Raw genomic sequence first — 26,605 nt, 5'->3', positions numbered from 1 at the left:
TATATATTTATTATAATTATATTAATATTTTATTAAAAGTTGGAATCAAGTGAGAGAAAGAGGAGAGAGAGAAAAATAATATTTTATACCAATAAAGTTGTAAATTTTCAAACTTGTAAGGGGTATTTTTGTCTTTATTAATTTTTGAATTTATTCCTCAACCATAAAATAGCTAATACCATGGGAGAGGGTGGTATTAGCTATTCTTTGGTTTTAAAGGATTTTGAAGAATAGCCATTCCATAGGAATGGCTATTCCTTGGATCATTTTTCAACCAAACAAAGGAACCAAAATTCTTTGGGAATAAAAGGGGAATGGCTAAACATGCTATCAATACAAAGTAGAAACGGCAAATAAACCATTAAAGTAAAAGTTTAGATTAACAACAAGCGGTAAAGGGCTGATGCCGAACGTTAAAATATATAACAAGGATAATGAAATAGTCCTAGCTAAAAGTACTCATGACAACATATTCGAATTTATATTCAATGTATCATTATTTTTTTAGCTTATACATGAAATTACTTTTCAAAAAAAAATGAGAACCTTGAGATAAGTCGAGAAGTGATTGAAAAAAAAAAAAAACTACTCCTAAAATCTTGGTAAAGATATATAGATATCATGGATTAATTATCAATTAATTTCCAAACCTATTTCTAGCGTACCATGAGGTTATGTTTCATAATTTACAATATTAATGTAATGATTAACTAATATTATTCATTTAAAGGTACTTTTCTCTATCTACCTACTCAATTAATTATATTATGGCTATAGCTAAAAGAAATGGTCAAACGTTATAGCTTAATGAAAAGAAGTAGAGAATCTATATTATTAAGCTGCCCGGATAGCTGATCATCCAAGGTGTGATTATTACTAATATACACATTTATATTCCAAGCGAATACTGCCACTCAAATTTGCTAATTGGAGGCTAATATATATGCGACTTCAACATACCTCACTGAGATTCCTGCTCAATGCCATGCATGAACAAACAACAAAAACGAGAAATTTAGCTTGCTTATTTTTTAATTGTCTGGATTGATTAAATGAACCCTTCTTCATTAGTTTATTTCTTTCCCTTCCTTTACACTCGCTAGAGTTTCAATTTCCTGAGGAAAGAGCTCATGAGTGATGGCTAATAAAAAGGAGGCAAGGGTTTATTCTTATCATATTGGATAACCTTCAACAATTTGAATACTTCAAGTCATGCGTGAAAGATTGACATATAAGAATAAAAAATTTGCTTTTTATTGGAGAACTAGAGATAAGAGATTGATATGATGCAATCCAATTTGTCCTACATGCATGTAAACAAAATATTGCTAATAAATTCATGACAGCAATAGGGTTTCTTGGGTTTCTTTTTGTTTAATATAATATAATACTATATATGAAAATGTTCGCCAACTTTCTCATGGACTTTTTCTTTATTTAAGTGTTGTCATAGTTCGAGATTCGTAAAATGTGAGGGAGGTCTTATCTGGGGATGAATTGAAGGTCTTTAGTTGACTTAGCAGCTCTCTCATTGTCCATGTCTTAATTTCTTAAACAAATTTTATGTTTGTTTTCACACTTCTCCAAGAACGAAAAAGCTTTCTTGTATGTACCTCTTCGTATATAATCAATCTTACCCACAAAACAAGCCTTTTAGAAATGTGCCATTCAAATCCAGCCAAAGTTAGATAAAACTACCATCAGAGACATATAGAGGCAGCCGATAGCTCGTAAGCAAAGAGTTTGAAAATGATTTCAGGGGCGACTTCATGTTTCTCCAATGCATCAGAATGTTTGCCAATGTATTCGGTGGCTGAAGACATGGTTCCATCTTCCCTTGAAGCAGGTTCAGGCCCAGAGGCTCATTCGAGCTCTCTCCTCTATAATCTCGCCATCCTGAAAGATAAAGTTCATCAGGTCCAATCTCTTGTTAGCATCCTTATCGCTCCAGATCAAACCAACCCTGAGTCAACGTCTTTAGCCATAGCAAGCATGGGTTCTTTGGTTCAAGAAATCATTGTAACAGCGTCTTCGATGATATTCATTTGCCAGCAAATGTCTCTTGGAACCACTTCAGCAGGTAACAGTAATAGCACAACTGATCAAGTGCACCAGCAGCATGTTAGGGTTCCTGATAATAATGGGATATCTCAACAACCAAACTTTAGTCATGATAATTGTGTTGGTAACATAGTTCAAGAAAGAGGAAAAGGCTTTTATTCTAGTACTGAAACTATTACCTGGTATAGTGATCACTGCAATAATCGTAACTACAACAACAACAGCAGTCGAAGTTTGCAAGTTAGCAATGATGATAAGCTGGAAATTAGGAAAGAATTGCCTCGAAGAAGCGAAATTAGTGAAGGGTCACAAGGGATTTCAATGAAGAATTATGATATAGTCGAAGTGGATGCTGCGGACTTATTAGCTAAGTACACACACTACTGCCAAGTTTGTGGTAAAGGGTTCAAGCGAGACGCAAATTTGAGAATGCACATGAGAGCTCATGGTGATGAATACAAGACAAGTGCAGCTTTGACTAACCCCATGAAGATACATCATGAGGGAAGTGCCACGGGATCAAACTGTTCGACGAATTTGCCTAAGAAATTCTCATGTCCGCAGGAAGGTTGTAGGTGGAACCAGAAACATGCCAAGTTCCAACCACTGAAATCCATGATTTGCATGAAGAATCACTACAAGAGGAGCCATTGCCCCAAGATGTATGTTTGCAAGCGGTGCAACAGCAAGCAATTCTCAGTGCTGTCGGATCTCCGGACTCATGAAAAGCACTGCGGTGATCTCAAGTGGCAATGTTCTTGCGGTACCACATTTTCCAGGAAAGATAAGCTGATGGGTCACGTTGCTTTGTTCGTTGGGCATAGTCCAGTTGTTACTCCTTTGACAAAGCCAGCAAAGCTCGAACTCCAAGCCACCAGTATGCAACTAGATGATAGGTAAGATGAAGCACTTGCATATAAATAATACTATTAGATTCATTCTTTTCTTTCTATTTAATGTAAATGACGAAATAACAAAACAAAGAGAACTATGAAATTAAAACATTTATATCTTTTGTTCCATTTATAGTGAAACAAATCGAAATGCTAAAGTATAATTGCGATTACTGCATTTTAACTTGTATACATATATATATATATATATATATATATAATTCTTTCACAAGTGAAAAATACCTCGTTTGAAATTAATTAACTTATGTTCTAATTAAATTGGGTTTTAAGTTTTAACCATGTGCCGCCTATATATATATTCATAGGGGATGAACTATATGAAGCAAGAACCTGTAGGGAGAGCGCATCTGTATGGCCTGCTGTCTCTCTTTTTGTTTCAAGGCTTACTCCAAAGGATTGGAGTTCGATATGTATGTTTGAGGCAGCATGTTAAAAGCAACGTCTGTAAAGAAGAATTCGAAAGCATCATACATTTTGCCATGAGCTATATATATGTACCCTGTATATCACAGTTTCTTTTTCCTTCTTTAATTTTCTTGTAGTTTTCCTCCCCATAATTTCAGTTCTGAGTTTTAACTGAAACATTGAATTCCCTGTATAGAATTTATAGTAGTAATATTTTGTTTTTTATATAGTTATGATAGTTTTGAAATTTAAGTAATTGAAACCCGTGGCCCTATCGAGTATGTGCATAGGTAACCACATCCATCGTTATAATACATAATTAGGTAATTAAATCACCTTTTTACACTATATATATGTATTTAATTTCCATATTTTCCCTTTAACCTTATGATACTTTTTGTTATATTATAATAGCCAATGCTTTTAAGAGACTATATTCTATGCTATTACAAGCACCAAAGTACTTGTGGTTATCTATTATTACCTGCAATGAGACGTTGATCAGAACTATAATTTTTTTAATCTTAATTGATATATGACTTTTCCCAAGTAAATTATTTGATGTTGATGAATTAATGTGCTTCATGTCTAATATTACTAATAAAGAGGGGTCGAGTTGGTCTTGGTAAAAGCTACTTCACATTTGATTTTCTTTCTTCATTTTGAGTTCACGGACATTAATAATTAGTAGTAGATTTTTTTTGGAATATTGTTTTGTTTTGAGTCATCTAAGGGTTGTGAGTAATTACTATGCTTGATTATTTTTAAGGTTTTCGACCACAAATCATCTTTGGAAACTTTATACGTTGGCCATTTTTTGCCATATGGGTATATTATCAATACATCATCGAATTTAAAATTTTTAGACATATTAATGGGTATTTGTAATTAGATACTTTACATTTTTGGATTCAATTAAGTAAGATCAGGATATCTTTCAATAAAATTATAAAAAAGGACTTGTTGGTAATCATTTTGACACACAACAAGACATAAAACAAACAAGACAATAACAAAAAAATAGGAACAAGAGAAGTGTTATGTTTTGGATAAAATTTAGAAAAAGACATAAATATTTTGAGTTCACTCCATTTATCAAAATATACAAATTTCTTATAATCTACTTGTTACAGAAAATAAGCTCTAAAACCAAACAATTTTACAATCCTTAGATGTGTCTAGCAGTCTATTATAATAAATACAAGATGAAATTAGATGTTGGTTTTATTGTATATAAGACTATTTGCATAAATCTATTTTACATATTGAGTGATGACTGATGGGAACAAAATAAATCTTAAAAATACAACTTTAAAGACACAACTTTTTCACTATGATACTTTTATGTCTTAAACACATCTTTACATGTTATAAGACATAACATTTGGATAAATGTATTGTTTTAATAATTACTTTATGAAATAATAACAATTTATGACATAAGACATAACCTTTAAACAATAATATGAAAAGTTGTAACTTTTGAGTATAGGTGTTTTTCAATTATTTTATAATTTTTGAATTTACAGATGTTTTTTCAAATATCACTTTACTAAAAAATATAATTTTTTATATAAAAAACCACTAATAATTCAATAACTGCACTATGAGAAATAATTTTCCGATTGATGTGTTTTTTCAATAATCACAATTTTTTATATGAAAAACCATAAATTTTTATATGAATAGGTATAACATTTCATTTTAAAAATATGGCAACATATATATTCGAATCATAAATGCAAAGATTAATATGACTTACCTCAAATACTATGAATAAATGTTTATTATCGTCAAAGAATACTAAATATTGATTTTTTTTTCAAAAATTCAAAATAAATGAATTAATTATTCAATTTCTTAACCAAAATAAGATGTATCGATTCTCATAAAAATTATTATCTATTCAAGATTAGTGCCAACAAGGAGTTTCTCAGTAAATTTAAAATCCAAAATCACTTACATCCAGTTAAACATAAATTTATTAATGGAATCAATCTTTTGGTAAAAATTCAACTATTAATATTATGTTTATAATAAGAGGGGAAAATATATTGAAAAGTGTTTATATGCACTTATTAAGATAATGATTATAAAAAATTGTCATTAATAAATTTTTTTTTAAATTTGGTGAGAATAATAATTAAAGTAAAATAAACAACTAAATGAGACAAAATTAATTAGATCACCTTTTAAAGGTCAAAATATGTATATGGAAAAAGCTGAAAAACGAGAAAGAAACGTAATTTTCTTTGGTAAGGGAAGAAAACGCTTCTTCACACGCCACGTGGAGACCAAAAACTGGTTCTCACATTTTCATTCCCTCTACGGTTCGCTTTACACAAAGCCACCCCTCTTACCCGCGAAACATTGAAAATTTGGCACAAAATTAAAAAACGGAAACGAAACAAAATCCCGCTTAAATTCTTAAACCACAAAGACGACAAGACCCAATCCTCTCCGTCCAATCCCATCCTCCTAAATCCAACGGCCCATACTTTCCACGTCACCGATCCTCGCAAATCAAAACCAACAAATCAAATTACACCCCTCTTCCTTATATATGACCTTTTCAGTTCCTGTGTTCCTCATTCCATTACAACATTTTCTGATCTTCTTCCCTAAAAGCCTAACAGTCCTTGAAATCAATTACCAATGGCACCAAAAGCCGAGAAGAAGCCCGCCGAGAAAAAGCCAGCGGAAGAGAAAAAGGCTGAGAAGGCCCCAGCTGCCGAGAAAAAGCCTCGCGCCGAGAAGAAACTCCCCAAAGAAGCCGGCGACAAGAAAAAGAAGCGAGCCAAGAAGAGCGTGGAAACCTACAAGATCTACATCTTCAAGGTTTTGAAGCAAGTCCACCCAGATATCGGGATTTCGAGCAAGGCGATGGGAATTATGAACAGTTTCATCAACGACATTTTCGAGAAGCTCGCTCAGGAAGCCGCGAGGCTCGCTCGCTATAACAAGAAGCCGACGATTACGTCTCGCGAGATTCAGACAGCTGTGAGGTTGGTTCTGCCTGGAGAGTTGGCTAAGCACGCTGTTTCGGAAGGGACGAAGGCTGTCACTAAGTTTACTAGTTCTTAGGTTTAGGGGATAAAGGTAGTTTGGGGATTTTACTTTGTAAAAATTAGTATGTTTAATTTTGCGTCTTTTGTAATTTCCAGGGCTTAAATGGAAAATTGCTCATCTTTTCAAATTACTCTAAATTTCTTTCTATATACACTAAAAGTCTCAGTATTTTAACGTTCAGCTTACACTGCAAAATACAATCTGAAGGTCCGAACGTGTTTTAATCAATTTCAGCATGTACATAATCAACAAAAACGAAGTTCTTTTGTAGTTCATGCAATGCGTATGCCAAGCCAGCAGAAACCAGTGCAAGCACAGCTAAAACGATCCGGAACTGGATGTCGGAAGGAATGCCGGCTGCCGCGCAAAATGCAACAGTTGCGCCAATTAGGATCTTTTGCCATGTTCGAAATGATGTGTAAGCTTGTTTACATGATGAACACTTGAGAGTGTGCTGTTCAAATCTATCCAACATCTGCAAATGATAAAGGGAAAGTTTTAAGAATGTGCCCAAAGAAGCTGTTGTGAGTATCAGTATGGAAAGTTACAAGTTTGTATTACCTGGCGTTTTGATAATACTGTTGATGGGAGAGGTTGCTGGGGGCTGGAGCTGAGCCATTCAGGTTGACTGTTGCCGTGACGTCTCAGCCAATTTCGGAATGCCAGGACGAGGCGGTCGGCTTGTGCGGGTGTAAATGTGAGCTTTGAGTACTGCTTATTTATATCTTCTGAACTCTCCATTGACTTTGAGAGAAAGATCTTCTCTTGTCCTTGAAGGACAATCATGTCTCCATCATAGACCTTGTTTGAAGTCCAATGTTCAAACCATCTAGGAACCACCTGACACGAGAAGCCACAAATGAGACTATAATTTATACAGAAATGTCGCATAGCATAACTTGAGTGCTTATATCAAGGCTTTTCCCTTAGTGTGAAGCTCTGATTAGGAACCTAGATGTTTGATGAGCTTAAGCCTATCATTAGCTACTGCAAGCAGATGAGGGGAAAGTTTCCAGTTAATCTTTCAATTTAGCATACCCCAGTCTTTACATCATGAAGACATCTGTATGAATCTGTGATTTCTCATGCAAAACTTCCTAGCACGTTACGATTCCTCAGGTACAGATCTAGTCATTACCATTTGAAAGAAAAATCTCAGATTATGGCTCTGTTCAAATAATTCTAACACAAGATTACGAAACGTTTTGTATATTTCAAAGAAACCAAAACAATAAAATAGCCCGCATTGACCTTGCAATAAGCTACAAACATAATTTATGCCGAAAAGGAGTAAGGTCATAAAAGAAAATAGGAGTAAAGATCCCCATATAACTCCAACATCACACATAAACATTTGCATATGAGCACAATGAAACAGTGCTCACCTGCCACCAGGCAGATCCTGGTACTGTAAACTGGAAGAAGTTCCGAGCACTACAAACAATTGATCGTGTCTTCCCTGGAGCCATTGGTACATTGAATGAACATATCCATATCTTCCATTTCTGCTCACCAACTATTGGAAGCTTTGTGTCTATCTCTATTCTGTGGGGAAAGATGGCACAAGTACGATAAATTTGGAAGACATTCCATAAATTTTAAGGACAATAATACAAGAAACAATAAGTCATTAGCTGACCTAAGCTGCAATCAGTGTGAAAGCAATTAGGTCATCTTTATCAAAATAAAATTGATTATACACGTGAAAGATGTGCAGCAGACTAGAAAGGCAGAATAGACTTCAAAGAAATTTTTTGAAAGGCAAGCCTTTGCCAATAACCTTTGACGCATTTAATTTAACATGAGTCTTGGCATGAGGAAGTATTTTAAGAATAGTCCTAGATCAGTTTTTGAAACACAAGTCTCATCACAAGATACCAAATAAATTCTTGATAATGCTATGGGGAATACCTCGACATGCAAATATCAAATTTATGAAACTTTTCGGTAACATGTAAATGAAGTTAGTCCACCATGCATTGAAATTTTAAATCTTAAACAAGGGTAATTAACTTACTTATTCATAGCATAACATGGTGCAACAAACTTAGCACTGATCTTTGGATTACCCTCATTTGATCCACCAAAGCCCCAGGGGCCACTAGACTCCACCTTAAACGGCAAAGGTTTGGCTCTGTCTCTCCTCCCTGTAACCTGTGTTGAATGGAGCAAAAATGTTGTCAGCAATGGATGTATTACATTTCGCTACCTTATTTGCTTCCAACAACTAAGACTAGGGATTAAAACAACATTACAAACCCTATAAGAACTAGTGTGTTTCAAAATTATATATTGCCAAATCATTACAGAAAAAAGAAAAATTGGTCTAGTACCTAAAGAGACATGTTTGAAATATGCATATAAGATTTTGATCTCGATTTAACCTAATTATATGTAGAAAGCAAGAAATTACGCAGGCATACACAGATATTTTAAGCTAAATACTTTTTGATTTTCGGGGGTTAAAACCCTAATCTTGAAAAGCTAGTTTGTATAAATAAAACTTAGAACTTCAAGGAAGCCTCATCTCAGAAGTTACTTGGTCCCTCAACATCAGAACAAATTGGTGACCAGATAATATTAGCTTGCCATCTGCTTTATACTAGAAGACACCAAAAATAAAATTTTAACCTAGCTAGGAAATGTGCCAACCACAAAGCCATGGCACCCTGCACAACACTTTGTTTCCCTCGGAAATAATGAATCTTTCAATATCATCTACACTATTGCTTGATGCATCTTGCAATAACATCTAACCCATGTAAATCAACTAAATATTGTAAAGCTAGTAAAAGTACCTTGTGATGAGCAAAATCAATGTGGGAAGGATCAGAGACATTCTCCATGAGGGTATCATAGCCATAGAACAGATCACGCTGAATATTCACAGTTGCAAACTCAGGTTTTTCGAAGTCATCAGGCAACCTGAAAATTAACCATAGCAATGATGTTTCATCAAGATATTCACCCAGATCATCTAGTCCAGTAATTGATATAGTAAATGAACCATTAACAGAAATCAAAATTAGATGTCAATTACATTGGGGGTTTTGTTGCGCTTGCTCTTTCCTGACCATTCTCATCAGGCCATACAAAAAGCAGGCCTTGAGACACCATTGTGGGAAATCTAGTAGCACATGCTCTTGGAGACTGAACTGCACGAGCTTCAGGACCTTGAGAGGCAGCCTGAGGAATTCTAGTGCAAGATCCACATCCATCAAAAGACCATCCATGATACGAACATTGCAAGTGCCCATTTTCATCTATTCGTCCTTCCTACAAATTCAAAGAAACCAATAGTGTCCAACAAATAATATGGGCTATATTGAAATCTAAAACCAAGTTTACAAAATGACTAGAAGGTTTAAAAAAGTTTAAATGTTGTACGTACTATATTGTTAAATAGAAATTTAATCCAAATTCTTCATGTTTATTAAAAACCAAATAAGTAGCAACCAGGATCTGATTAAAACAGAGAATTAAGAAACTTACAGATAAAGGAGCAAGCCTATGGGGACATTTATCATCAAAAGCAACCCATTCGTTCCTTCCTTTATCAAACCAAAGCACTAAGTCAAGACCCAGAAGCTGAAATGGGGTTGGTAAGGTTGGGTCCAAATCTTCAACCAAAGAAACCGGGTACCAATGATCTTTCCACGAAAACTTAGCCTCTGAACTCTCTTCACCAAACTCATCACCTACTTTATACTCTTCTTCTAGTTTTCGATCTGAAGTTGGTGATGCCGCTGATGATGATGGAGGAGCTGCCACGTTTAAACGTGTAAGCTTCGTAATTCTCCTTGGAGTAAGGTTCTTCCTTGGATATATAAAAGGATGGCTTTTGCTTGACTGTAAAGATGCAATAAAAGAAGCTGCTATATTGGCAGTAGAAGTACTAGTAGCTAGAAAAACAGCCATTCTTCTACCTCTACTTATGTTTTCTCTTTTTAGTTCGTGCTAGAATTCTAGCTTCTTTAATTGATTTGAGTCTCTTAAAAGAAAGAAAAATTGGGCTCTTCTTCTTTTCAAGCAAAGATGAGAAAAAGAAAAAAAAAAGAGAAGCTTGCGTGCAAGTTTGCAATGGTGGGTCCTTTTAAGACCAAACAGCGAAAGCTCTAAAACCATTGAAGTCGCGCCGGGAGGAAGTATCCTATGTGTTTTATCTCATTGCTAGGCTATTGCCAACAGCCAATGGATGAAGACACGTTATACTGAGTTGCCCATTGGATGACTTGTTGCCGTTGTTGGAATGGAACTTACAGCTGATTAGCTGTTTGGGATACCGACCAAAAGACTGTGTTTACATCGGACACGGCATTACAGCCACAATTTTTAACGCTATTAACGGCCATAGTTCCAAATTACGTGGCGTAAGTAGGAGGAAAGATTTGACACGTAAAATGAATAGTTTTGGGAGTAGTTTTGGCACGTGTGAAGTTGAGCAGCCTGATATTTTTCTTATTTGACTCTTTTTTCGCTGCTCTTGTTTTTTTCTTTAAACACAAACAAATACAATTGCTCTCCCATTAATCTTTAATTATATTATTAAAGCATAACTTATACAATACCCAACCAAAAACAAAGTTCAATCCATTCCCAGAGCGAAATAAAGCTGATTGTGTCCATTGGCAAGAAAGCAGAAATGGAGTTCCATTTTGGAAGGATTCAATGTCACTAGAAAATTGGCAAAATTCATAAGTGAAACAGCCCCTGAAGATGTTTTCCAAGGATAGAATAAAAACAGAAGAATAATTTAGGGTAAATAACCTTTCTTCCCTCTGGCCTACGCAATTTACAAACCAAATTAATGGAAAGTGATAACTGATAACTTACACTAAATGAGTGGTCCAAGGAACCAAAACCCTTCAAGCCCTAGATAAGGATATTGGTTACTTTAACATATCCACCAAACTACCTGGAGCATAACTTAAATAATATAGGCATGGCCTTAACTATAGAGAGAGTGCTATATTAATGAAGAACAGGTAAAAGAAAGGAGTGGGGGAAGGATCATCGGCATCTAAAAAAGAACCATATAAAAAAAAGGAGAATAATGATGAGTTGGAACACCTAAAATAGTGTTGAGGAAAATTTTGGTAACAAAATTTCTGTGAGATGTTGATTTAGTAAGTTGATGCCACAAAGTCTCCAAAAAGTCAAACAGTTGATTCATGACTCTATATCTATAATTCAGCAGAAGAATGAGATCTAATAATCCCGAGCCATGATATGATGCAAAGGCATTCACAACAATTGGTCAGCATAATTTTCCTCTTTCACTAAAGATATAAATATTGTTAGAACAACATACAAAATTTTCTCTTTAAGAAGTGATGTTAGTAAGATGAAAGCACAGGCAGCAAACCGTGAAGCAATAAATTGACAGAATGGGCAAGCTTTTTATGTATAAAACTAGTAAACCTGAAGGAACAATAATGCATCCACAGAAACTTCTAAAATGGACATGAGCACAAGGGTAAAATGCATCAGCAGAAACTTCCAAAATTAACATGAGCATGAGGAAGATAAGTAGTTATCCACCCTTAGAGAACTTGCACACGAATCCTAGGCTTCATCAGCTCAGAAGGCTTTTTATGGACACATTGATTGATATAAATTTTGAACCATTCCTTGGCCATAAATATCAAACACACCTGAGTAGCATCAATCAAATGGGCAAACAACTCCTTGAGCACTATTACCTACAATGCAATGTTTAAAAGTTGCACACTAATAGAAATAAGAACAGGCATTTTGGGTGCATTGTTAGACCAGGAAGCCACCAAATAACAAATGACTTAAATTCACTACAAGCCTCCAATCATCAGTTGCTCAATGCTCAATTTTTCCATCTTTTCTCTTTTTCTATTCATGTTACGTCCTTGATTTCAACAGAGAAAAGCAAAACAAAGTTTTTGATTAAAATGTATACTGAAGGATACAGATCAAGCTATCAGCTGCAAGCATAGGAAATCTTACCAAGTGCACTGGGACAAGATTATCCTGGCGCATCCAAGCATAAAATATTCCAGAAAACTTGCACACAATCAATTTTATATTCCACTTCAGATGATGGAAGCAGAAGCTGATAATTATGTCATACTTCTCACATTTGAGTTCTTACAAAATAATAAATGTGATATTCACCTGTCTTCTTCCATGAGTACAAAAAATAAGCTATTACTCATTATGCTGTGGGGAGCTAAGCGAATTTCTAGGCCAGTATCCAAAGAGACATCCATTAGTCCAAAAGAGTGCCCAATTTCAAACACATCTTCAATTTATATAGTGCGCAAATGAGCAGACAGTTTACTTACAATCAACACCAGCTATTCAAGGAAAATAATCATTTCTTTGGGTAAGTCTGATGATCAGGTCCAACATCACGTGAACCAGTATTTACGTAAGGCCCTCGGAAAGTTGCCTGCGGGGGAAGTGGCTTAGATGAGTCAATCACAGGTCTCTTAGAGGTCCTGGATGATACAAAACCCATAATCAACTTTTCCAGGTTGACAAATATAGTTCTTAACAAGACAACAACACATTGTCATAGAAAGAAGTATGCTTACGCCATATAAAATGGAAACGCTAGGCCTGCAGCTGCAAAAGCCAGTAAGCCAGTGGCAACTACAACATTGCGTGCTCGTGTCATTGCGACTTTCCAAATGAAGTTAAAAAAAATTAACTGAGACCTAACAAGTAAAATAACTTATTGTCATTTCCATTATCAATATGAAATTTTACATGTTAACCCATAAAGTAATATTCAAGAACCGCAGATACTAACTCAAACTACCCATAAAACAGCAAATGAGGGATAATAATAAACTAGAACAGCTGAGTTCATTCTTAAGAGCATTAGAAGCACTGATCTAAAGAAGCAAGAGAAGTGCCCGCTTGATAAGCTCATTTCATGCTACCAACAAGCTAACAACAACTCCTAATGACTAACCTGCAACTCTAAGTAAACTAGCTCGGCATGTCTTGACTGCCGCTGATTACCACAGGCACATGAAGCACAAAACTTTCCACTGTCCACATAAGATTTATACAAATGATTACCAATATGCCCGCAAAGCGTGCCTCAACTACCAGCGCAAGTATGCTTGCATGTACTAAGACAATTGGCCTCAGCAACTTTCTACACCATAATTACCACAATTCACTACTACCCTTTTGAAATTGCAATGTGGGATCACCTAACCAGTTCTGAAAATGGGGGATTTCATTACAGGACACTAACTTTCACCGTCCGAAACATTTAGTTCTACTTGCTTTATCTTTCTTAACTTTTTATTGTAAATTCTAAGCAAAAGTAAGCAGAAGAATACAAAGAAATCAACTTAAAACTACACCATATTCGAACTCGTAGAGCCAAGCCTGAAATTATCGTAGTTTATTGTTCTCAAATGACCAAAGCATATAAGTATCAGACAAAAACCCACTTCAAGAATCACTAAGTAAACATAAAACAAGGAAAACAAATCGCTTTTTAAGAATAAAGATAAATTAAAAAAATTATAAAGAAAGAAAATTTAAACAAGATTTGTTAGAAACCCATTCGGAAAAGGGGGTTGTTGACTCTGAAATTAATTACCTGAATGTAAATGAATTGGAGGTTTAAGACACTCTCAATTCGACTGAAGAGGACAAGAAAAAAAGAGTGATGGAGTTTTGAAGCTCTCTGATTACTGGACTGACACAGGTTGTAGAATTGCAGTCTTGGAGATGACAGACAGCCATAAGACATTGGGCTCTTATGGTTGTCAAAGAGCCATTTTTAATGGGCTGGACCAAGGTGAACTGATCTCACTCATAAAGGATAATCCTTACATTCGTCCTAGCCCAAAAGTCGAAACTTTAGAGTTCTTCAAATATGATTTCTTATTTTTAATTTTAATTTTAAATCCTCAGCTTCATATTAAATGGGCAGTGCTAATTAGTATGATTTTAATTTTAATCTTCAAATGTATACTTTTTAGTACTTCAACAGTTCAATTCAAGTCTTAAACTTCAGAGCTTCCCCCCCTCACCCCCACTTCAAAATTTTTTGGCCAAGAAACTTTATACCCACTTATATAAAGATGAATTTCACAATTTAAGTTAAGAGTTGAATGGTTTAAGGTTTATGGCTTTGGATTTTAGTGTTTAGGGTCTAGAGTTTTGTATTTAGGGTTTTTTAAGTATTTAGGGTTTAGGGTTTGGCTAGTTTAAGGGTTTAAGGTTTTTTGGGTTTGGGTGGTTTAAGGGTTTAAGGTTTTGTGTTTAGGGTTTTGGGTTTAAGGGATTTAAGATTTTGGGTTTAAGGGTTTAAACGGTTTGGGTTTAGTGGGCTGGTTCCCGGTCCATAAGACACTTTTATATTATTATATACTCTATTCCAGAAATTGGAACTTCGAAGTCCCAAAAACTTTCCGATCCCCGTCTAACCATGGCAACCTCACCTCCTTCCACGACTCCGAACGGCAGATCCGCAAGAGTTTTTAGCGAATCAGACGAAATCCAGATCCTGAAATGTTTGATCAGAGCCACCAAATCCATTCCTCCACCAATCACAACCGTTGGTACCCGAACAATCAACCGCATCATCAAGCGTCTCAACTACAAGTTCACTCCTTCCCAAATCAACGATAAGGTCCGTAGACTGAGACTCAAGTACCATAAACATGCAAGAAGCAAGTCCCTCGTAAGAACCCATCACGACCGAAGAATATTCAAGCTTTCAAAAAGAATATGGGGCAAGAAAATATCCGCAACGAACAATGAGAAGGTAGAAGAGGAAATGGGAAGCGGAGAGCGAAATTGGGTGCGGAGTTTGGAGAAGTTTCCTTATTTGGTGGCTGAGTTTTCGAGGGTTTTGCCTGAAAATGAGGTGTGGAAAGAGAGGATGAAGGGGTTGGAAGAGGAGAAGCTGAGGAAGATGGATCAAGAGTGGATATTTATAAAGGTTGAAGAAGCTAAATTGGTGGCTAAGAAGGCTGACTTGATGCAGCAGCAGATTATGGAGATAATGGGGGAAACTGTGTCCGCTAATGGGGTTAATTAGTTTCTGATTTCTTTTTGTTTTTTATTTGTAGTTTCTCTGTAATGTTTTTCATCAATTGGCTTCATTGTCTGGTTAGCTGTTTTGGGCATCGAACTGCAAACTCAAAAAAATGTGTAGGATTTTTAAGGTTAACGATGATTTCTGTGCATCCCATTAATCCAAATACTGTTAATGAAGTTGAAAGTTTGAAACTTTGAATTGCTCTTAATCTTTCATTTTGGTTTTTGTTTTGTGCTATTGTGAGCTTCAGGTTTTGCCTCTTTTATAGGTGAGCTTTAGCAGCAATTTGGGCTAATTGGAAAAACTTTGAAAATTGAAAATCTTATATACTGCAGCTTGATGAGTTTTCTTGCTGTTTGATTAGAAGACCTTTGGGGCATTTCCAGAACTACTGTGGCTTGCTGGTGTATTGATTTTTATGTGATGTACCTTTTCAGGTTTCTTCACCCTTTTTCCAGGGAGGGTCCTCTTTCAGAATTCAAACGAGAAAAAAGGGATTCACCCTGACCCCCTCAGCCTGAAAGAAGTTGTCAGATATATGTTATTGTAATGTTCAATTTGGAGTTCAGATTAGCATGAATGAATGCAATAAGTTATCAGATAATAAATATTACTGTCCCAAATTGCTTTGTCAGTAAGAACTACTGGTATGCCTGTTTTATAGATCGAAGAGGATAATTTAGTGACAGAAACTTGACCATTCGAGACTATGCCCCAACCAAAGGCGTTGTATGATGTTTGTCTTTTGAAAGCAAATGGTATAAACTAAGGCGAATTCCAAGGTAGAAACATTTATAAGTGAGAAAGAAATGTTAAATTTATTAAGTAAGCTATTGCTGGGATGAGATCCCACCAATAGTGCAAAAGGGTGTTGCACAGAGAGTTTGGAACAGCAGGACGCTGTCTCGTTAGGTGGCCAGAGCAGCTACAGCTCTGTCAGCGACTCTAGCCCTGCAATTATCAATGACTGGAGCCGAAGGATGGAAGCTAGTATCAACATCAAGGGTTAATTCAACCCTTCTTTGTACAGGAATGGAAAAACTCAATCCACTCAGGAAGAAACACTTACAGAATCTGAAGAGGGTCGGGGCGAATAACCCTTCAAAGAAAGTTTGTTTGATGCAATTGAGGCAACGAGACACCCGTATTTCATTTGGTGGTCACCACCAATACGCATCTCCACAGCAATATGAAAGGCTGATACAAGGAATAGGTTTCCGTTTAAGGATGAAGGGCAAGTATTAGAATCTTTTCCACCTTCAAAGTTCATACATCTGAAAAACCGAACTGTTATGCTCTACGTATATAAACACCAATTCTTTTTGTTTTCATCAAATTTTCAGATATAACAGCACGATCTTCACTGACCAAGCATCTAAACTAATCAAGAAATCAGAGCCTCAATCTCTTTCTCTTTTGCAGTCTTGCTTCTTTTTCACTGTAAACCAAAAAACAGTAATAATTAAAAACTAAAGAAAAATAAAGAAGAATGAAGATTTCTCTAAAAGACTATATAGTCTTAGTCTCCACTTTTTACTTGATATATGACCCAACATCACTCAAAAGAAAAAAAAAACATAGAAGCAATTAATCAAAAAACACTGACGCTTTTTTTAAAAAATTGATCAGCGAATTTCTGACAATCCTTGCATTGCTCAGATGTTAAGTCTTTTTCTTTGGCTTTCAGGACCTTCATCTCATTTGTCTTCTTTTCAAGCTCCATTTTTAAGACCTCTTCTTCGGTCTTCAGAATTGTCATCCCCAGCTCCAAGCTTTCCCGGTCATTCTTTGCTTTGAGACCAAAGTAACCTCGAGCAAATTTTCTCACATATTCCATAGCAAATTCTGTTTCAAATCTAAGACCTTTAGCATCATTGATTGCATCTCTCCACTTTAACATAATCTCTTCCGTAGCTTGTTCAAGCGGCAAATCCATCATCTCTTTAATTGCAGCACAAAGCAAAATATAAGCAGGCTCAAACACATTGACCAAATCTACTCTGTTTCGTGATATCATCTTTGGCCTTGATGATATCCTGTGCAGTCGAGACCAGACACAGTGGGATATTATAGTTGCCAACGTTTTCGCACTCTCCATCTAAATCTTTAAAGCTGGAGAGATCCACGTTGCTCATAGCCTTGTCATCATCAAGCTTCGCCATAAATTTAGTAACTGAAGCATCAGAATACTGCATGTCATGCATTGCATTTGCACCCCTCACAGCGGCAGGGAGCCTTAGATTAATTTCATCATTTGAGACCTAAACAATCGACGTAAGTCGGAGAAAAGATCAATACAATAAACTAACTAGCGTAAAGCGGAGATAAAATAAAAAATGAGCATACGGAACCTCGCTCAACAACCAAGAGTGTGTGCCATTAACGCGATCCAAGTCCGATGACTGCGTCCCATGGTGCCCCTGCAAAGCAAATTATAGAATAGAGTAACTTATTTCCATGATCCGGAACATACAAATTCTGGTCTCACACTTTAGAATGTAACTTACTGATCTTTACTTTCAATATTGTAATAATAATAGCAAAACGGTACTCTATTAATGTTTTGGTTAAGTCTTATTTTTTGTTTGTGTATATTATATTTATGTATTTGAAAACTTTTGTATAATTTCAATTTACAAAATATAGAAATTATTTATTTTGAATTAGATATTTTTATAAAATACATCTGAAAAATTAAACAAGTATCTAATATTTTCCTTTCTTTTATTCTTTATTGTTTATTTCACTTTTAAAAAGATTAGAAAAAAGTGTAAATTCATTTTATTTTCTTCCCACAAAATGGAAGAAAAGAAGAAATAAAACATTATTTTCCTTATGCTTCTTTTTCTTCCTTTCTCTAACCCTTTTACAAAATGTATTGAAAAATTTATATTATTGTCACATATTTTTGATCTAACCCCCTACCTTTCAAATGATAGACATACCTGGAGACTACCAGGAGATTCTGTAAAGAATTGCAGTTCCTTTAGTTGGTCGCGCTGCGATTCTATTTTCTTAAGCCTATACATTCCGGCTTTAATTTCATCAATTCCTCCGAACTCGGACTTTATTTGCTCGAATCTTTGTAACTTGGCCTCCATCCGATGGAATGTATCCAACATAAACTCCATTTCCTTTCGGTTCTCCTCCATTTGCTTATATTTGTCAAGCTGCAGCTCTGTTTCCTTAAGCCTAATTATTTCGGATTCAATTTCATCAACTCCACCAAACAAGAGCTTTATTTGCTCGAACCTATGTGACTCGGCTTCCAAATTCTTGAATTTATCCAACATGGATTCAATTTCCTCAATTTCTCCAGTTCCGGTCTATATGACTTGGTCTTCAAACTCTTGAATTTATTCAACATGGATTCAATTTCCTCAATTTCTCTATAATTGGATTTCATTAGTTCCAATCTATTGAACTCGGCCTCCAAATTTTTGAATTTATCCAACCTGGATTCAATTTCCTCAATTTCTCTATACTTAGATTTCATTAGTTTCAGTCTATGTGACTCGGCCTCCAAATTCTTGAATTTATCTAACATGGATTCAACTTCCTCAATTTTTCCATACTTGGATTTCATTAGATGAAATCTATGGCACTCGGCCTCCATTTCCTTGTCAGAAAAATCATACATCTTAACATCAGCTAAACTAACATGACCACGCAAGTAAAAGTTCAAGTTAAAAGCAACTGATTAAACTACTGTGATAGTAACTAGGGAAAATTACAGCACATTAATTACCTTGCATTTATCCGACCAGGCGTATACTCGGACTTCATTTGCCCTGATCGGTGGAACTCGATCGGCGGAATCAATTATTTCTTGCAGGAACATACCGTTTCCTACCTCTTCCTGTTGGACTTTTTGTAACTCACAGCTCATGCGATTAATCTGTGACACCATTTGGTCAATCCTCCCAAACCCGGACGCTATTGTCATAACTCTATCCAAGTCTTGCTCGAGTTTCCTCAGCTCCGTTAACTCATTCTCCATTTGCGACACAGAAAGCAAAATAATTAGCAAAGTCCGTAACTCATATATAGAAAACGGGAAATGAATAGAGGGATTTCTTTTACCTTCTTGCCCCTCCGGTATCTTCTATCGATTTCTTTTTTTATCTTTTTTCTTTCATTTTCTTGCTCTTCTGTGCGAATTATTGGTTTACGAGACCTTCGTTTCTGTCCATTGCCAGCTTTAGCTGATGTTCCTGCTTGATCAAGTTGGTTCTTCGATTTTTCCACTGGTATTACCCTTGGTTTACGACCCCTTTGTTTTCGTCCATTTGAAGCTTGATCAGATGGTCTTTCTTCATGATCCAGGTGGCTTTGGTTTGGTTCAGAACACCGTACCCCCGTTTCAACGTTTCCGTGAGAGTTCACCAGCTGATCAGCAGTTAAATTGTCAGCAAGTGAATTCAATGGCTGGTCAGAGGAATCGAACTGCTGGGGTAGCTCATTAGCATTGCCTCCTCCTGGCCGCGGCATGTCTGTTTTAGATGTCAATATCAGACTCAAATCTCCATTCTGTGCCACAGAACCGGTCTCCACTTCAACGTCAGGATGAAACTGAGAGTTCAAGGACCTCTGGGTCAAGTCGTCCGGAGAAATGGCTAAAGGAGTCGGTTCTACATTATGAACCATAGCGGCTAAATTTGGGCACTGGTTCAACTCGCTCTGACTTTCTTGACTTGGCAACGACATGGCAGTCCGAACTTCAAAGTGATTTCCCACAACAAAATTTAGTCTGTTGTAATCGAATCGGCCTCTGTTTCGTTTGAAAGGTTTAGATAGTAAACCGCGTTAGGAGCAACCCGAGAAGAGTGGAGGTTTCGGCACTGAGCAAGCTCAGAAACTGCTATATGTTGAAGTTTTAGGTATTGGAAACCCAGCCATCGTCAGTGACATAAAGCTGTTATTCAGAAATCGCAGCTCAGGGAGCGAGGCCCGGTTTGGTTTCTGGGATATTCTAGATGACCTTTACAAAACTAAATTAAATTAAAAATGGAAGAAGACCGCGTGAGTTTTCACGTGGTTGTTCAGCGTCGAAAGAGCTGTCTGAGTTTTGCCTCCACCATTTTCAACTTAGGGCAGGAGATCTTTCAATTGACCGACACCTCACGCGGCAATAGGGATTGTATGTAGGTCACGTTTGTTACGAGATAAGTGATAGCACGTTTTTTATAATATATTTAATTAAATTATATTATAATATTTATTTTATAATATATCACTACAATATAATTACATTACAGTTGAAAGATGTAACGTAATTACAGTTCAAAATTAATATAATTATATTATATTATATTCTATAACGTTTTTAAAGATATTTTTACTTTTTAATTTTATTACCTAGTTAATAACATTTTGTAACGTTATAATTAAAATAAAAAATATTAAAATAAAAAATATTAAAATAAAATAAAAAATTAAAATAAAATAAAATATAAGAAATTAAAATTTATATAATATAGGTAAAAGAAATTAAAATAAAATATATAACATAAAATATTATATTAAACAAATAAAAAATATAAGATTATAATAAGAAATAAAAATAAACTATATGATATTAAAAATATATTTAAGAGATGATATTATATAAAAATTAATAATAAAAAATACAAGTATATTAAACTTATATTTTAATAAATATGGGTCATTTTGAAAATTAACATTACATTCTCAGCAAAGTACTTGTAAACCAAACGCTGTAATGTTATCTTTCCTACATTTTAATCATTATTTTGTTTGTATACCAAACACTATAATGTTATTTTCCTTACAATCATATTGCTTGCAAACATATTATTTGTAATAACATTACGTGTAATCACATTGTATTGTAAAGTACCAAACGTCACCATAGATCAACATTCCGAGTTTATGTAAAATTAAGTTATTTTATAATTGGGATGAGATACGACAAATAGTCTTAAGAAATTTTTACTCAAATTTGATCTTACATAGTAAAATTTTTAATATTGATTTTATTTTTTAATGTTATGATTAATAAATTATTTATTACAATTTATATATTTTCTATGCACAAAATTTATTGATTTAATTTCGATTAATTACACACATAAAAATAATTAATTTTTTTTATTGTTAAATTTGTGTCACATTGATTTTTTATCCACATCACTTTTAATTAAATAAATGTTTTTATCAAGTTTTATAATGGAATCAATTCTTTTGCACACGAAACTTCTTCGATACATAATTTAATAAATTAAATATATATATATTTTTTATTTGTTGTGTTAGTACATATTGTTTCATTATTATCATAATTAGATTAAAAATAATTACAGTATAAAAGGGTTTTTATCCTAATCAGTTATATCATGTAATGATATGTACCAAAAAGCTATTAGATTACAAAAATAGTTACAGCAAAAAAGGGTTTACAAATCCTAATCAACTACATCATATAATAATTTGTAACAAAGAACTATCTCATTATAGTTTGATTGCAAAGATAATTTCAGCATAATGGATATATATCCTAAGCTATTGCATCATTAATTATATATATATGTATGTATATATGTATATATATATATATAAATATATAAACTAAATATGACGATATTTCAAATTAAAATTAAGTACAAATAAGTTTGATGTTCACCACTACTTTGTCATAAAAAGAGATGAATTGTTTGGTGTTGTGTTTAGTTATCTAGACAAAATGCAATTATCTTGTTGAGTTTTGACAACAATGATATTCAATCTCTTAATTTTTCTTTTAAGAAGCAAAATTTACAAGTGTTTAAAAGAAAAAGACAAAAAAAAAAAGAAAGGAACTTAATTATATATGCAAAAGTCTTTATATAATTTCTAATTTTTTACTCCAAAAAGCATCATCAGTAGATTTTATGAATCTTACATTTACTTGTACGTAAGAAGTTGTTGAGTCATAACCAGTTCCATTTTCAAAGCGGAAAACGTGGCTATTTTGATTCCATTTACACGGCATAAAAACTTGAGGTAAGGAACTGATAAAAGATGAGATAAGTTGGGTAGAAATGGTGGAAATAGTTTTCAATTCCAAAAGCTAGGGTGGAGTTAGACGTGCGCGAGGGGAGGTAGACAAGAATAATTGGTAGGTTTGGGGTTGCTAAAGGTAACTTTTATTATTACGCGAGTTTCTAGGAAAAACCTAATGTTGCCATTTTCCATTAGAACCCCCAAATCCTTTTGTCTCACTTCTTGTCCCTCGGGTTTCGTTTACTCCTTCAGCTACTTAGACAATCCGTCGAGTACTGTTGGCCGTGTGGTCCCTCCGTGGTCTTTTAATCCCTGACGTGATGTTTGATTTATTTTTATATCGTCAAAATCAAACTATGTAATTACTCTTTTAAAATGATGAATTTTTTATTTATATAATAATTATATATTGATATAAATTGAATTTTTTTAAAAAAAGTATTAAGTTAAAAACGTATAAAGAATATAGTTTTTTACTGATACATGATGTAGGTGAGTAAAAAGAAAATGAAAATACATAAAAGATGAATTAAGTGTTTTCAATTTATAATACTGATTGTTTTAAAAAAACAATCCTTTTATATCTACTCATAAACGTACAATAATAATTAGGAGGGATAACCACACCTAGCCGACAGGCAGCCCCTTCCTCCTTTCTTCTTTCCTTTTTCTCGCCTTTTCTTTATCTCTTGCCCTTTCTCCACACAATAAACCTAAAACTCTGTTATTTCTCTCTTCCTCTAATTCTCTCGCTCTCTCTTTTTTTCTTATCTTCCATTCTTGTCATCTATTTTCCATACAGAGCCAAAATGACGTAGTTTGATGCTCAACTTCCCCTGATTATCCCACCATAGGACAATTGCACAAAATTAGAGCTCAATTTGCCAAGTGTCTCTAATTGGGATAACATTAATGTGATGATTTGATAATATCAAAGCTAATTCTGTAATTATAATACTCCTCCAAATAAAAGACCAAGATTAGCTTAGTGATTCCTACAATTGGTTTGATTCTTATGAGAATTTCGCACAAGCTTAGCCTCCAATCATGCACTTGGCATTACTTAATGAATCATCACATGTTCTTATATTGTTTTGTATTCGCTCTGTCCCAAAAGTCTTTCTTATGATTTAGGAGTAGAGGTATTACTTAATTGACGTTTTCTATTCATATAATATTATTTAAATACAAATCTTACCCTTAGTCCGAAGATTAAGAATATCTCATTTTGACTGTTGAGGTCGCGTATGGTGGCTAAAAAAGTCAATTAAAATTCTTGTAGGCTACCAGATCTGACTGTTTGTAGCTGTAGACACCATATTTTTAGGAGTTACTTAAATCTTACAGAAGACAAAATAATAATAACAAAAATGAAAATGAAAAAATAAAAAAAATGAATGAAAAATGAAAAAAATAACAAAAAAATGAAAAGAAAAAATGTAAGACTGGCAGGGTGTGGACGCACCTTGTTAGGCACAACGCAGTGCCAGACGCGAAAAAATTGCATCTGGCAAGTTAGTGGAGATGGCACCCGACTAAAAGAGGAGTATAAAAGAAGCATTACTGTAGCTACAAAGAACAGCAACCAAAAAACCCTAAAATCCCTATTAGCATCAAAAATCAAAAATCCTAGTCTAACGACTAGAAACAACCACAAATCCACAACCAAAAAAATACAAAAAAAAAAAACAACAATGAGAGAAGGAGAGTAGCTGGGTTTGGGGATTTTTAGGTTGTTTTTAGGAATAGATTTTTAGGGGGTTTGATGGTTGGATGGTCGGTTAGAAAGGTCGATTTTTTTTAGTTCAGAAGCAGAGAGAGTGGGTTGTGGGTGTTGCCAGCTGTAGGGAGGAGATTTTGAGTGAAAGAAAAAAAAAGAGGAATCCGCTGGGTAGTGAGAGAGGGCCAAAGCGGCGTTGAGTTAAGGGAAAGGAGTTTCGAGTAACTATCGTAACGTGCGGGTCCGGGAACCTAATCGCCAAACGTGAGTGAAAACTTTAAAAAAAATTAGGAGTCGCCACCAATCTTTTTTACTAAGTGTGATTGGCCACCTGTTGACTCGTTTTTGTTCGATGAAGCCTTAAATTAATTTTAAGCCCACCAAAAAGAACCTTAAACTGGTCTACATTTCTTAAGATCTAGGTTCGGGAGTACGGTTACGCCCGGAGATGGATTAGTACCCTCGGAACGCCCGTTCTATGAACGGTATCATTTTTTAGATTATCCTATTAGGCTTTAATTTTTTAAAGTTCATTTTATTTCCTTAGTTATTGTTATCTTATTTTTTCTTATATTTAATCTAAAATGGAATGCAAATGTGAGGAAAGATGATATGCTTGGCGTGAGATAAAAATATCGGACGAATAACCTTTTATTAAGAACGTTCTCACGAACCCGTCCATCATACTCGTGAGGTCCGAGGTGTTCTCTCACCTAGGGAATTACCCGAGAAACTCGCATTCGTAAATTCAACGAATAATTCTCATCATCGGGGTTATCGTACGTTTTTTTTTAAAAATAATGTTTTCGTGCATAATAAACCTAATACGAGTCAAAACCTTTTATTAAAGATATTTTTCGAGCCCTCCCATCATACTGGTGGGACCCGAGGACACCTCTTCACCTAGGAAACTTTTCGAGGGATACCCGCCTTCGCAAGATCCTCAGAAGATCCCATCATCGGGGCTTAAACTCAAAAATAGAAATATTTATGTGCAATGATATGCATGATGCAATATACATGCTATGCTAATACAATTATCTATTTTTTTGGTCATTTATTATTATCTAATTATTATTATTATTTTATTATTTTTTATTATCTTATTTTTCTATTTTTTTCTTATTATTATTTTTTGTAAGCAATCTTTTATTCAAACCTAATGCCTAAAATTTTATATCTACGTTTAATTCCATTTTTTACTTTCTATTTTTTTTCTTTTACATAACATTTTATTAATCTATAGTTTATACCACTAGATATTTAATGTTTAATTTTTAAATTATTTATTGTTTTGGAATTTCCTTGTTGATAGTTTATACTACTTGTTTATTTATTTAATGTCATGGGTTTTACCTTTTCATACATTTATTATATATATACATTTGAATTATTATTATCATTTTTATTTTTTATTTATTATATATATATTTACCTATTATTTGTTTATTTATTATTTTATTATTTATTTTTTGAATGATTTTGTGTTTTAAAAAATTTATTTATAAAAAATTTCGAGATCTCGAAATCGAGGCCCTCCCATCATACTGGTGGAGCCTTAATTCGGATCCCAAACCTAGAGAAAATGGGCCCAAGATTATGACTTTTGGCGTCCCGACCAATCATCCCATCATCGGTATTGTTTACTTATCTTATTTAAATTGAATAACTCATCACTTTGCTCCATTCTCATTTATGAAACTATCTTTTTGACAATTACATATTTTATTCTACTATATTTTCTATTTTTATTATTTTATTATTTTTTCAAATTCTTTTCCATTCATGATTTCTCCATATAAACTCACATAATTAAGTGTATTATTATTATGTCTCACGTTTCAACTCTTCCTACATTTTATATTTTCTCTTACCCATATTCTTAATCTAGTCATATATTTCCTTTTATGATACATATAATTTAATCTAAGTGAACCTATTCCCATTTACTAAATATTTAATGTTATTTTATGTTCAACATTCACTTAAACCTATTATTATTTTTAGTTAGATGTTCTTTTGTTTCTTTCTATATATTTTATTATTGGATCTATTTTTATAACTAAATAACCTTTCTACCCAATTTTACAATTATTTATTACATAATCAAAATATATATATATAATATATATTTATATATATATATTCTTATATTTTTGTCTTATCCCACTTCTTATATATATAAAGTTGTAATTTTATTTCCCTAAAATAATAAAATAGATAAATAAATAAACAAAATTAAAAACATTCAAAATAGGCATCAAAGATTCAAACCCAATAACTGTAGAGCCCATAACATACCAAAGTCAGGCTTGGACTAGCCCGAAACTGAACCCGCGAATGCCCATAATAGCTCCAGAAGCCCACTTCTCCAAGTACAAAACTACG

General features: G+C 34.1%; 6 protein-coding genes across 11 annotated transcripts; 3 read left to right on the top strand and 3 right to left on the bottom strand.

Annotated features, from left to right (window-relative positions):
- On the top strand, positions 1,595–3,571 carry LOC18590463 (protein SENSITIVE TO PROTON RHIZOTOXICITY 1). Its single transcript, XM_007015998.2, has 2 exons — positions 1,595–2,957; positions 3,281–3,571. The coding sequence occupies exons 1-2, from the start codon at positions 1,750–1,752 to the stop codon at positions 3,285–3,287; spliced, it is 1,215 nt and encodes a 404-aa protein (XP_007016060.2). The 5' UTR covers positions 1,595–1,749; the 3' UTR covers positions 3,288–3,571.
- On the top strand, positions 5,963–6,579 carry LOC18590462 (histone H2B). Its single transcript, XM_007015997.2, has one exon. The coding sequence runs from the start codon at positions 6,036–6,038 to the stop codon at positions 6,462–6,464; it is 429 nt and encodes a 142-aa protein (XP_007016059.1). The 5' UTR covers positions 5,963–6,035; the 3' UTR covers positions 6,465–6,579.
- On the bottom strand, positions 6,577–10,483 carry LOC18590461 (pheophorbide a oxygenase, chloroplastic). Its single transcript, XM_007015996.2, has 7 exons — positions 9,942–10,483; positions 9,490–9,725; positions 9,248–9,374; positions 8,467–8,603; positions 7,835–7,994; positions 7,011–7,289; positions 6,577–6,924 (listed from the first exon to the last, which is right to left on the bottom strand). Exons 1-7 carry the CDS (start codon positions 10,365–10,367, stop codon positions 6,670–6,672), a joined length of 1,620 nt encoding a protein of 539 aa, XP_007016058.2. The 5' UTR covers positions 10,368–10,483; the 3' UTR covers positions 6,577–6,669.
- On the bottom strand, positions 12,389–14,179 carry LOC18590460. 2 transcript variants are annotated; one of them, XM_018127688.1, is made up of 4 exons: positions 14,047–14,171; positions 13,402–13,480; positions 13,019–13,141; positions 12,389–12,922 (listed from the first exon to the last, which is right to left on the bottom strand). In XM_018127688.1, exons 3-4 carry the CDS (start codon positions 13,099–13,101, stop codon positions 12,796–12,798), a joined length of 210 nt encoding a protein of 69 aa, XP_017983177.1. In that variant the 5' UTR covers positions 13,102–13,141; positions 13,402–13,480; positions 14,047–14,171; the 3' UTR covers positions 12,389–12,795. The 2 variants fall into 2 exon arrangements, with proteins under 2 accessions (XP_017983177.1, XP_007016057.1); XM_007015995.2 differs by lacking the exon at positions 13,402–13,480 and having other exon boundaries at positions 14,047–14,179.
- Positions 14,824–15,703, top strand: LOC18590459. The gene has a single exon (XM_018128529.1). The coding sequence runs from the start codon at positions 14,881–14,883 to the stop codon at positions 15,493–15,495; it is 615 nt and encodes a 204-aa protein (XP_017984018.1). The 5' UTR covers positions 14,824–14,880; the 3' UTR covers positions 15,496–15,703.
- LOC18590458 (trichohyalin) lies at positions 16,264–20,455 on the bottom strand. 5 transcript variants are annotated; one of them, XR_001929631.1, is made up of 5 exons: positions 19,579–20,455; positions 19,244–19,489; positions 17,847–17,915; positions 17,102–17,756; positions 16,264–16,933 (listed from the first exon to the last, which is right to left on the bottom strand). XR_001929631.1 is itself a non-coding variant. In XM_018128528.1 (4 exons), the coding sequence occupies exons 1-4, from the start codon at positions 20,200–20,202 to the stop codon at positions 17,472–17,474; spliced, it is 1,224 nt and encodes a 407-aa protein (XP_017984017.1). In that variant the 5' UTR covers positions 20,203–20,455; the 3' UTR covers positions 16,264–17,471. The 5 variants fall into 5 exon arrangements, 2 of the variants coding, with proteins under 2 accessions (XP_017984017.1, XP_017984016.1); XR_001929630.1 differs by lacking the exon at positions 16,264–16,933 and adding an exon at positions 18,441–19,114 and having other exon boundaries at positions 17,744–17,756; XM_018128528.1 differs by having other exon boundaries at positions 16,264–17,756.

Source organism: Theobroma cacao, chromosome 9 (assembly GCF_000208745.1).
Source record: "Theobroma cacao cultivar B97-61/B2 chromosome 9, Criollo_cocoa_genome_V2, whole genome shotgun sequence".
In the NCBI taxonomy this organism is placed as follows: domain Eukaryota; kingdom Viridiplantae; phylum Streptophyta; class Magnoliopsida; order Malvales; family Malvaceae; genus Theobroma; species Theobroma cacao.
This window is presented reverse-complemented; position numbering and strand designations above follow the sequence as displayed.

Coding starts and splice junctions, on each gene's coding strand:
- LOC18590458 (XM_018128527.1), bottom strand. CDS start 20,202: ATGTCGTTGCCAAGTCAAGAAAGTCAGAGCGAGTTGAACCAGTGCCCA. Junction 19,490..19,578: donor GATACCGGAGGGGCAAGAAG/GTAAAAGAAATC, acceptor TCGCAAATGGAG/AATGAGTTAACGGAGCTGAG. Junction 19,115..19,243: donor CCTGGTCGGATAAATGCAAG/GTAATTAATGTG, acceptor TTTTCTGACAAG/GAAATGGAGGCCGAGTGCCA.
- LOC18590461 (XM_007015996.2), bottom strand. CDS start 10,367: ATGGCTGTTTTTCTAGCTACTAGTACTTCTACTGCCAATATAGCAGCT. Junction 9,726..9,941: donor ATAGGCTTGCTCCTTTATCT/GTAAGTTTCTTA, acceptor TTGAATTTGTAG/GAAGGACGAATAGATGAAAA. Junction 8,604..9,247: donor TTGATTTTGCTCATCACAAG/GTACTTTTACTA, acceptor CATTCAACACAG/GTTACAGGGAGGAGAGACAG.
- LOC18590459 (XM_018128529.1), top strand. CDS start 14,881: ATGGCAACCTCACCTCCTTCCACGACTCCGAACGGCAGATCCGCAAGA.
- LOC18590460 (XM_007015995.2), bottom strand. CDS start 13,101: ATGACACGAGCACGCAATGTTGTAGTTGCCACTGGCTTACTGGCTTTT. Junction 12,923..13,018: donor GCGTTTCCATTTTATATGGC/GTAAGCATACTT, acceptor TGTATCATCCAG/GACCTCTAAGAGACCTGTGA.
- LOC18590462 (XM_007015997.2), top strand. CDS start 6,036: ATGGCACCAAAAGCCGAGAAGAAGCCCGCCGAGAAAAAGCCAGCGGAA.
- LOC18590463 (XM_007015998.2), top strand. CDS start 1,750: ATGATTTCAGGGGCGACTTCATGTTTCTCCAATGCATCAGAATGTTTG.